General features: G+C 47.9%; 3 protein-coding genes across 3 annotated transcripts; 1 reads left to right on the top strand and 2 right to left on the bottom strand.

The window, feature by feature from the left end:
• Positions 1-16: 16 nt before the first annotated feature.
• Positions 17-771, top strand: PAAG_00233 (hypothetical protein; the record flags this gene model as incomplete). Its single annotated transcript, XM_015843950.1, has 2 exons — positions 17-198; positions 300-771. The coding sequence occupies 2 exons, from the start codon at positions 17-19 to the stop codon at positions 769-771; spliced, it is 654 nt and encodes a 217-aa protein (XP_015700285.1).
• An 815-nt stretch (positions 772-1,586) lies between these two features.
• PAAG_00234 (translation initiation factor IF-2) lies at positions 1,587-5,025 on the bottom strand (the record flags this gene model as incomplete). Its single annotated transcript, XM_002797649.1, has 3 exons — positions 1,587-1,830; positions 1,945-4,403; positions 4,525-5,025. The coding sequence occupies 3 exons, from the start codon at positions 5,023-5,025 to the stop codon at positions 1,587-1,589; spliced, it is 3,204 nt and encodes a 1,067-aa protein (XP_002797695.1).
• A 1,227-nt stretch (positions 5,026-6,252) lies between these two features.
• Positions 6,253-10,494, bottom strand: PAAG_00235 (thermotolerance protein; the record flags this gene model as incomplete). Its single annotated transcript, XM_015843951.1, has 5 exons — positions 6,253-7,740; positions 7,796-7,977; positions 8,068-9,646; positions 9,722-9,836; positions 9,902-10,494. 5 exons carry the CDS (start codon positions 10,492-10,494, stop codon positions 6,253-6,255), a joined length of 3,957 nt encoding a protein of 1,318 aa, XP_015700286.1.
• Between the last annotated feature and the right edge of the window lie 371 nt (positions 10,495-10,865).

Below are 10,865 nucleotides of genomic sequence, written 5' to 3' on the forward strand. Positions count from 1 at the left end.
TCACGAGGAATTGCCCATGTCCTTCTGGAATTGGCAGGACCGACAAGTGCAAGAAGGGAGGCGAACTCCCGGTCTGGTGGATAAGCAAGGTTATATGCGCCAGGTGGTTCTACGTCTAGTAGTGCAATCAGGAATAATAGCGCTTCGAGTGCAGGTCAGGGGCAAGAGGGGGAGTTTAAGAAGTATGGTTTTGAAGAGGTACGTTAGGGAATTTGAAATTTTCCTTAAGAATCTCCGCTCCGACGACCCCTCACCAACCACAACCCCACCCCAAACCAATCTCCATGCGGCCCTACAAGAACTACCACAAAACAGATCACCGCCTCCTTCCCCTCCTCTTCATCAAACCCTTCCTCACCTCCATCCTCCCGACCCTCCCCAATCCTAATCGACGTCCGCGAACCCGCCGAACTCCTTGAAACCGGCATAATACCCACCGCCCTCAACATCCCCATCGGCACGCACCCAGACGCCCTCTTCCTCTCCCCCGACGAATTCTTCACACGTATGGGCTTTGAGAAACCCGAGGCAGACACATCGCCACAATCAGCAACATCATCATCGACTTCGTCGGCTTCGTCGGCTTCGTCAACGGCGGAAAAACCTGACATCGTGTTCTATTGCAAGGCGGGGGTGCGGGCACGGGCTATGGCGGAGTTGGCGGTTAAGGCTGGGTATGATAGGGGGAGGCTGGGGGTTTATGATGGGAGTTGGTTGGATTGGGAGAGCAGGGGGGGAAGGGTGGAGCGGTGGGATGGTGGGAGAGAGTGAGTGCCTAGAGAGAGAGGGATGTTGTGGTATGAATGTATATAGTTAGTGTAATAAAATGAGGCTAAAAAGTACTGTTTTGAATTAATGGGTGAAAAGGGGAATAACAATATGCATAGGGGCCTGGTTATATGGGTTTCATGATGGACGTGGACCGCATATATACGCCATTTACGTGAGAGATATTTTCTACATCTTGGTTAAAATTTACTCAAATGGACGTTATTCCCCTCTTGTAATGGCTCAGTTCCAGTGTACAATCGAAAAAGAGCATGAAGCAGATGCCTAATTTCCTTCATTTGCATGAGAAGTTTCTGTGGACGCTCATTACATACCATTCATCAATGTTGATTGGGTAAAAGTCCAAGTCAGATTATACCATAACCATCGTGCTAGCTAAATTTTTTCTGTGGTTTTCGCCTTCTTGAATAGAAGAGGACGGAACGCTTTAGGTCCCTGAAGTGATAGATAGGGATAGAAGAGGGGAGCTAGAGGAAGATCAATAAAATGCCGGATAGATGATTAGAGCGGAGAACAAACGGTAATTTGAAAATTTTAAATATGAGATGACGGACATTTTTCTTCTAGTTCCTTACATTCAAAAAAAGCGTGTGATAAAAATATTTTGCCAAGTCAGAAATACGTCGCCATTTTAAACGTAAAGCAATGCCAAAGGAGACGGGTGCAGCAAAAGGTAGAAGAAAGCTAAGAAAAGGACCTCTTTAAAAAGTAACACAGCACATGGAAATAAAATATATAAAATACTAAAAGGGCGGGGGGGGGGGGGGGGGAAGGAATATTTAAAGAATTATAAAAATTCAAGGAATATCAAACAACGGCTTCAACTTCTTGATAAGAACCCACTCATCCATCGAGACCTCGGGTCGATAGAACTCTTTGAGTGTGTCAATGCTCGGCCGCGAGATGAGCGAGTACAGAGTGTCTGACTCCTCAAGCTGGCGGCCATAGAGCGGTTGGTTGGGGCCCTCTATCTTAATGGCCACGGATGGTTGACCCTTCTTACAGAGCGGGATCTGCTTGTGTTCGCGTTCAATGGATTGGCTGTTTCAAAAGAGAAAAAGAAAAGTGATTAGATTTATTTTTAGAACACTTAAAGAAGGATTCTCTTCGTTGGTTTAATGTTTTTCGTGTTGGAAAGGGAATATTATGACTTACACTCTGCCCAGATTGATAATCTCCTTGACGCCAGTGACGGGGTTATTTTTAACAGCGGCGATGGGCGTGAGCATACGCAACGAGCCCTCGACAACATCCACCCCGATGACGATGGGGTCCTTCTTATTAAACACAGCTACTGTACGAAGCACGCAGGGGAACACCGCAAGCAGTTTACTTTCCTCCTTCTTCTGCTCAGTGATATGCTGCATGTGTTTCGTAAAGTCGTCGAAGAGGTGATAGATAATGTCCGCCGTGAAGATCTTAATCCCCACTTCGTCAGCGTACGCCTGCGCCTCTTTATCAACTTTAACATCAAAACACAACATGACAGCGAACTGCTTGGCTTTTTCCAACATGGTACCTGCGCGCATGACATCGCGCTTGTACACGGGGCCAATGGAGATGTTGGCGACGGGGATCTTGGAGACGCGGAGGAACTCGAGGAGGGCTTCGAGGGAGCCAAGGGTGGAGGCTTGCACGCTGACACCGCGGTTGTCTTTGGAAACTTTGCTGAGGAGATTTTCGAGATCTGACATGACTTCATCTTCGAGGTCTTCTTCGTCATCATCGGGGCCAACGACGAGGAGACGGGACCCAGCGATAGCGTGTTCGAGATCGTTGGCAGCGATCTTTACACCCAGGGCTGCTTTGACTTCTTTGTTGTGAACGTATTGCGATTTAAGACGGAGTTCTTTGAGTGGCGCTGGTGTTAGGAGTGCTCGGATATTTGTCGCAATTGCTCCGTTTAGGCCGCACAAAACAATCCGGTCACCCTCACGCAGCACACCGTTCGACAGGACTACGTCGATGGTTGTGCCGAGGCCTTCAATAACTTTAACTTCGAGAACAGTACATTCAACCTCGGTGAGATACATGAGCTGTTTCGTCATGCGCTCCTGCGTGAGAGCGACAAGAAGCTTGAGCATGTCCGGAACACCTTCACCAGTATGCGCAGAGGTAGGAACAAGAGACACGTTCCTGGCCATGGACTTATTCTCCCAGTACAGTTCCGAGTTGAACCCTTGTTCCGCAAATGCGAGTTTCGTCCTATCAACTCGGTCTCTGAACTCGTTCTGAACACCCTTATTTTGCAAAGCCAAACTATCCTGGATACCGTTGTTGTCAATCTTCTTCCAGCCGTAGAGACGATCAATCTTGTTCAGTGCAACAATGAAGGGCGTCTTCCTATCTCGAAGAAGTTTCATGGACTCGAGAGTCTGTGGTTCCAAGCCGTGCATAATATCTACCACGAGAATGGCAATGTTACAGAGCGAAGAACCTCTTGAACGCAGATTAGAGAACGACTCGTGACCAGGGGTATCAATAACGAGGAGACCAGGGACCTTGAATTCAAAAGAGCCATCCTTGTTGACAACGGCAGTCTTTTGCTGCAGCGCATCAACGGGGAAATACGTAGCACCAATCTGCTGCGTGATACCGCCAGCCTCCCCCTCTTGGACGTTTGTTTGTCTGATTTTATCCAAAAGCTTCGTCTTACCCGTATCGACGTGTCCAAGAATACAACAAATCGGAGATCGGAGATTATCTGCTGATCGCGCGGCAAGAGCCTCTTCGTGTTGTTTCCTCCGTCTTTCCGCTGCCTCTGCTTTTCGCTGGGCGATAGCTCGTTGATTTGCAGTGGTCTCTTCATCAGATTCCTCTTCATCAGATTCCTCCTCCTCAGACTGCTGTTCAGAATTTTTGCCGCTCCCTTCTGCCTTTTCAGCACCGTTGGTTGCTGGTTCAGCCTCTTCTTGCTCCTCATCTGATGACATATCCCAGCTCTCTTTAATGCCACCAACTTCCGCCTCCTTCGCAGCGGCCGCTTCAGCAGCTGCTTTTTCCTCTGCACGTTTGCGTTCCTCCTCTTCCTTCTTTGCCCTTTCAGCCTCGAGTTCTAGCCGTTGAGCCTCCGCTCTAGCAGCAGCGGCCTCCAAGTCATCCTCTTGCTTCTTCGTGCTACGCTTCTTTTTATTCTCATAGACCGGCTTCTTCCTTTCCACCGGCTCCTCTTCTAAACCTGCAACTACCGCACCAGCCGCGAGCATCTGCTGCTTCCGGAGCTCATTACGCTGTTGAGCTTCCTTCTGAGCCTTGGTAAGAAGCTTCCCCTCCTTTCTCAATTGCTCTTTCTTCTCGCGCTCTTTTTCCTTCCTGCGTTGTCGAGCTTCCTCCTTCTTCCGCTCCTCTTCCTCCCACTGCCTCTGTCGTTCTTCTGCTGCAGCTTTCTCCTCAGCCTCAAGGCGCGCAATCTCCTCCTGCTGTTTCCGTAGAGCCTCTTGCTGTCTCTGGATCGCAGCGAGATGGGCGGGAAGCTTCTTCTTTTTACCACCGGTCTCAGCAGCAGCGGGAGGGGCCGCAGCAGGAGCTTGAGGTTTTTCTTCAGCAACCGGTTTAGCAGGTTCAGCCTTTGGCGCGGGAGCAGCAGCGGGAGCAGCAGTCTTCTTTTTCGCAGCCTAATATACCAAAAATAAAAATTCATCCAGTTAGTCAGTCGATCATCATTTGATCATGGTCAATTTGTGTTCAAAATAAACCGCAAAGAAAGGGAGAGAAGGAGAGAAAAGGAAAACCCACCTGCTCCTTCTTCCTCTGCTTCTCCCTCTCCTTCTTCTCCTTCTCCTTTTCTTTCTTCGATTTTATCCTGCCTCCTTCCCCGGCCTCCTTAGACTCAGCAGCCTTTTCTCTCAACGCAGCCGCTTTATCCTTAGCCCTCTGTCGGGCACTAGCATTCCCCGAAAAGACATCGTCTTCATCCCCCTCAAAGCTACCTTCCTGTGGCTGCTTGCTCGCATCATCTGCAGCAGTTGCAGCAGTAGAAGCCATGGGATCCTCCCCTTCAACAAAATCATTACCGGTCCCCTTGCTTCTCTTAGCTTTTTTGCTCCTGTTCTTCTTCAGAGCGGCTAGGAGGCCGCCATCCATTCCGTCATCCTCATTCTTGTTTTCATCCTTATTGGTGTTGTTGGCAGCATCGTCGTTGGCATCTGCGGTGGTAGTGGCAGCTGGAACGGTTTCTCCAAGCTCAGCTTCCCAGCTCTCCTGCTGCTTCTTGCTGCCCTTTTTCTTAGGTGCCATGTTTTCTGTTTCTTTGTTGTCGTAGAAACGAAGTCGGAACGAATTGATTGTTTATTGTCAAAAATATCTTCCTTTTAATGTTTAATATCAATGTTATACAGTAGATCTCCACTGTGTAGATGTGCGTGTGGAGACGTACGAAGACGTAAGCTAGGATATATAGCCTAGATACTTCACGTGGTACGTAGTCTGGCTCTTAATGAGAGTGGGGATAGCAGTAGAGAAGGAGGAGTGATGGTACAATTCGACGTGAGGCACCTCGAAGGTAAATGCGGTGACATCAGCGAGATGTTGATATCTGTTCTGTGCTGATTGTGCGGATTATGTGTGGGTTGGAGATACGAAAATGGGGAGGTCAACGGAGTCAGCCGTGGAAGGCTGAGTCGAGATGTTCTTGACCTTCTGTTGACTACTTTCGTTGTTGTCAGGGATGTTGAGACAAGAGTCCAGCTGCTAGTTATCGTCTGAGATAAAAATCTCTGGTTCAGTAGTTAAGGTTGAGGTTTGGGCCGAGAAAAAGTTGAAGTTCGCTTGGTGAAGAAAGTTCTGATCCAACCAGCAGCAGTTTTGGTGGGGGGAAAGTGGCCAAGCGAGAGACCAGAGGACCACTCATGCAGGCAGTGAAAAATAGCAGTTATACTCAAATATATTTAGGCGTCAGGAAGACACTACATGTAGATATAGTACATATGGAATGTTATAATTTTTAGTTTCATATTTTCATTTTGTGGGGGGGAAATGAGAATTGTAACAGCTAAGTATTTAGTTAAAACCTTCTAGAACATCGCTGGTCAGTAACTAACTAGCCTACTGCGAACTAAAAGGGGCGATTTTTACTTGAATAGATTCTAACACGGCTCGAATAGTGTTTAAACAGTACACATTTCCGCGTACAAACGTGAGCATCCAATATAAACAGCAAACAGGCAATGAATATAGAAACAAGTGATCGCTCATCCACTTCCACCTCCTCCAGGGGAATATCTCCAGCACAACCAGTCCCGTTGAAAAACCACGCCATGGCCTTTCTTCCACAAAAAATAACATGAAAAGAACTGATTGCACTGGTTCCCCAACATGCTTCAACTCTCGAAATACTCCAAGGCCCAAATCAACCGACGCACGTAGAGCTGAGAAGAGTCGACACCGAAGAACACCTCTCCATACCCCCTTAGTGCCACAAACCACCTCACAAGCTGCATCCTTCATTGCAGAGTGAAGGGAATATCACAGGAAGACTTGCACCATTGGGCTCATCCACGCCATAACAGCCGCAAACGGATCCTCAGCATTTGGCACAACTGTACCCGCAAGCTCCAAAAACTTATCCAGTTTCAGTCTCTCCCGGGAATCCTCAACCATCTTCTCATCATCACCCGCATTTCTCCTCTTCCCCCCCATAACCCGTCTCAACAACCCAATCCCCCCCTCAGTCAACCTCCCCAATATATCCCCATTGACATGCAGCGACTCAGGCTTCGAGACCGTAACCTCCAGCAAATCAATGGATTTTCTCCGGCTGCGTTTAGTAAGCGGACAGATGGACGTATCCTGCATGCAGACATTCTGTATAAAGCGTAAAAGCCGCCACTGATTTTCGGAAAGGGTCATGAACCTATACACAGTCCCGTCGATGGTCGTGCCGTAAGCGATTTCCGGAATATTTGGTGTTGTCCCTGCCGCCGCTCGTGGTCGAGAACTTCTGGACAGGCGAATGACAGACAATGGCATGTGTGCTGTGAAGACCTTTCGGAGCAGTTTGTCGTCGCGCGTGAGGCTGGTTTCAGATAGCCCGACGATGGCGCCGCCTAAATTGGATGTCATGGTTATGCCGGAGGTATCCTGCAGGCTCACGAGGTCAAGGCCCTCCCTGTCGGATCCGTCTTGGCCGTGCAGAGTGAGGACCGTGTCGGTGACCTTCAGAATGCAAAGTGAATTCTTCAGCGTTAGGACGTATATGAATGGCTCGCGCACATTGATGGCAACAGCGTCGGATTCAAGTATGTACTTCGGCAGTTTCCGCCATGTCTTCGCGACTGGATCCAGAGTTTGGAAAATGACTTCCTGACCCACGCCGAGTACTAGTGAACTTGGCTTAAACGGTGCTATCGATCTGACAGGTCTATCATAGGTAAAAACGTGTTTCACTGTCGAGTCGATCTGGCTTGGAATTTGCGCGTTGGGTCGAGCGATGATATACACTACCCGCCCATGGAAGGGAGAGAGCGACTGCGCCGTCGTGACAACAATCATATGATGCATAATTTTACCGTTTATTACACACCAATCTAGGAGCCCTGTGATCTCTTCGCCGGATCCACCAGTTGGTCTCCACGGCGGGGCCCCCGCATCTGGTGAACCACTATCCGGCTCATTTGTTAAAGTAGCAGAGGATGGTAAAGCTGTTTCCCCATCCGGGTCGATAAAATCGACGCGAGGTCGTCTCCAACGCCTAATGCACTCTGCTGCCATTTCTGTTTCGACAGTGGTGTATCCCAAAACAAGTCTTTTCAAATATTTCGAGTAAATTATCCGTTTTGGGATGCCAGGGATGGCAATCTTCCTCGTAACTGTTTTGGGCATCTTTTCTAAAGCGCAGCATAGCATCTGATTTCCCATGATACAGACTAACGAACCCCAAAGTCCTCCTGGGGTAGATCCATACTGAGTATCGATACAGGTAAATACATCGATGTGAGGTTGCGTACGGGCAAGCTAGAGGGTAAAGTTAGTGAGATGCAAAAAAACACGTTCTAATGATGTAATTTACATTGTTCTGGTCCGTAATCCATATTTTGTGAAGAACACATTCTTCCGAATCTTCATCCTCAACGTGAGATAGTTTCCATAATCCACGCCCGCATGTTACAATGGCAAACGTTGCGTCCGATTCATATCTGCACATTCGAACAAAAGTTTTGCCTATCTTCCGGACTTCTATTTGAGCTAACGCTAAAACGAGGGGGGAAAGGAGCGTTAGTGACTCATCTACCAGATTGATACAGGAAGGAAAAAGAAGAGAATGAATCTATTTAGCCATACCAATGGTTCCGGAACTTGCATCAAGCTGTACCTTGAACGAAACCATGACCCCACTCCGAAGTCCACAAAACAATGTTGTCTTCACTCGACCACCACGCTGAGGCGTTTTAATAACCATGAGACTTTCGCAGGCTTTTGATTCATCGTTGCCCGTGGGAAGGAGGATCATTTGTTCAAGTACGGGCACGAGACCTTGCTCAGGATCTACCCGCGCGACTAGAATATTCCCATCAGTTGTCCCAATGAAAAGAACACATTGTGAATATATCTGTTCTATTGCCATGCTAACCGGCTCGCAAGACAAGGGAAGTGGTTGCCCAATAGCGAGAGATTGGAGGCTGCTGTCATCGATAGCCACTTTCCGGAGGTGAACGTGAATATCCGCTGTTGTTTTGAGAGCTATTGCAAATAATGACAAACTACCATTGACAGTAGCAGCAATAATACGCTCATCCGGGTTTTGGCATTGTGTTGAGTAACGGAGCGTTGTATCCCCAAGAACAGATAGGTGCAACGACGAATCCGTGATTTGAAAGAACACTCCTTCTCGAGAGCTTCCCGCAGCGATGGTTTGCCTATCCAGATCAAAACCGGTGTCTTCCTCGTCCATCATATACAGTTCATCGTCAGCATCAAGAGGAATGGACATCACCGACGATGACATTGGGTTCGAGAACAAGAAAAACGTTGCTTCGGCTTGTGGGTTGGGAAAGGCCCATATATCCAAGACATTTGGGAAGTCTTCCTGATCCACAACTAATCCAGCCCGGGCCTCAATTCCATGGCGTAATTCCGTAATCCATCCTCGATCCAAGCCATTCCACGAGCATGTAAAGATACGGTCGTTCGCAAAACTCACTGCTTGATCTCCATTTCGGAAGGTTTCCACAGTCTGTGAGCTTGGATCCCCTATGAGAACGGAGTCAAGAACCGGAGCCCAATTAGGTATCCTTTGAAGACATCGAGAATTCTTCCTGGCACCCAAAACGAATAGACCACCATCGCCCATGGAACCTGCAACTATGAGGATATCACCTCCGGCTTCAAAGCCCGAGTCGAGGATGGCAAAGCCTCTATCGACGTTGCAGCCAATGGACTCTATCCGGCTGCATTCAGCATTCCTTATATTTATTGTGAAGTAACTGAGCTCACCATTCTCGCGACATAGGTAAAGATTGTCCTCTCTCTCATGGTGGGAAATATTCCTCCTAGGTCGAACCCACGCTATGAAGGGATGCCTGCCATATGGGTCTGTCAAATTTTGTTTTGTTAACACCGTATTGTCGGCCAACTTAATTTCAAAGACGTAAATTGCTGCTGGGATGACTAGGAGAAACGAGGTCGCAAACGTCAACGGGATGAATAGAGAAGGAACCCGACATTCTGCAGGTATCCTTGACCTCAGTCTCTTGGCCTCGATCCTTGAAACACCTTCAGAAGCTCTCCAAGTGTAGCATGCGAAATGAGTTTGTGCTAGATGATTTACGAGCAGCACAAGCACTACCCTGTCGTCATCTCCAGGAGCTGGATAGAGAAAATCTATGGCCACTATGTCACCATCAGCGCGAAAAAAGCGCTCCTACCGCTAGTTAGCAAGGGACTTTATCAACCAAGCCAGAGCCAGAATTTCAAGATGGTGAGAACATATCCATACTTCCCAAATCGGATTAACTGGCCCTTCTTCCATCTCTGAGCGGATAACTGATGGGAGCTTCAAGGAGAAAACTCCGAAGAATTTATAGGCTGCCGAAATTGCCATAGCTCTTGAGCTGTTTTGCGGTCGTGTTAGATTCTATATGATACAGACGCTGAAGGAAGCAGAATATCGACTAACCTGGGATCAATCGCGATATATCTGCCGTATTGTTCGAGAGAGCTAACATCTGATGGTAAGGGTCGTCGGACGAAGGTGAATTCCGGGTTCCCCGATGGTCCTTCGGTCCCGTAAAGAAACAGGAGTTCCTTGGAAGCTAGAACCAGAACAATAATCTGTCGATGCCAGGAATCATCAAGTAATTTACTAGCAGATGCACCCAATTCCGCCCCCAGTACCTTTTCCGCATCTAGTGCAGTGACGCCATTGGACCCGATGACTTTAGCATCTAATATCTTTGTATCAAAATCTGCTTTAGTAGCAATGTCTTCCAAGTGGCCACCAGCGACGAGTTCTTTGACCTGGATAAAATCATCGCCCACAAAGACGATATCATGCTTGTCGCGATGCCTTATACGGGCAGGTAATACTCTTTGGATCATAGGGCCGGGTATGACGGTCCGAGAAAGCACCCCAGTAATTGGAACGGTTGCCCTTGATGGCTTGCTAGTAGCGTCACCTGAAGTTCCTTGCTTGCTGGCCATAATATCTCCAATGTTGACTTGACGTGTAGCCCAGTTGCCACCGGTCAAGTATGTCGTCTGGAGGGACATTGTGTGACGCGCTGCTCCATGAGAAACCAGTTGATACCATTAAAATTGATCTTGGCAAAACTACATGTATGAGTAGAACTTGCAATTGCTTGCAAAGAATGAAAACAATTCTGTTGCCTTCAAGATATGAAAATCAGAATGATCGAAGCAGGGCAGGCTTTTCCCCTTTATTTTCATAAAGTATTCAAAGCATTTTGATCACAATAGTATCGAAATTGGGTTAGGTTCTATTAACAGGGTAACAAAGCCCTAAAAGGGGGGGGGGGGGGGGGGGGGTTATATTTTTTGGCCCAAAGGCCCGGGGTCCGAAAAACCCTTCACCCCAAAAGAATTGAAGCTGCTACTGCTGCCCTTAAAAAAAAAAAAAGTTT

Source organism: Paracoccidioides lutzii (genome assembly GCF_000150705.2).
Source record: "Paracoccidioides lutzii Pb01 unplaced genomic scaffold supercont2.1, whole genome shotgun sequence".
NCBI lineage: Eukaryota > Fungi > Ascomycota > Eurotiomycetes > Onygenales > Ajellomycetaceae > Paracoccidioides > Paracoccidioides lutzii.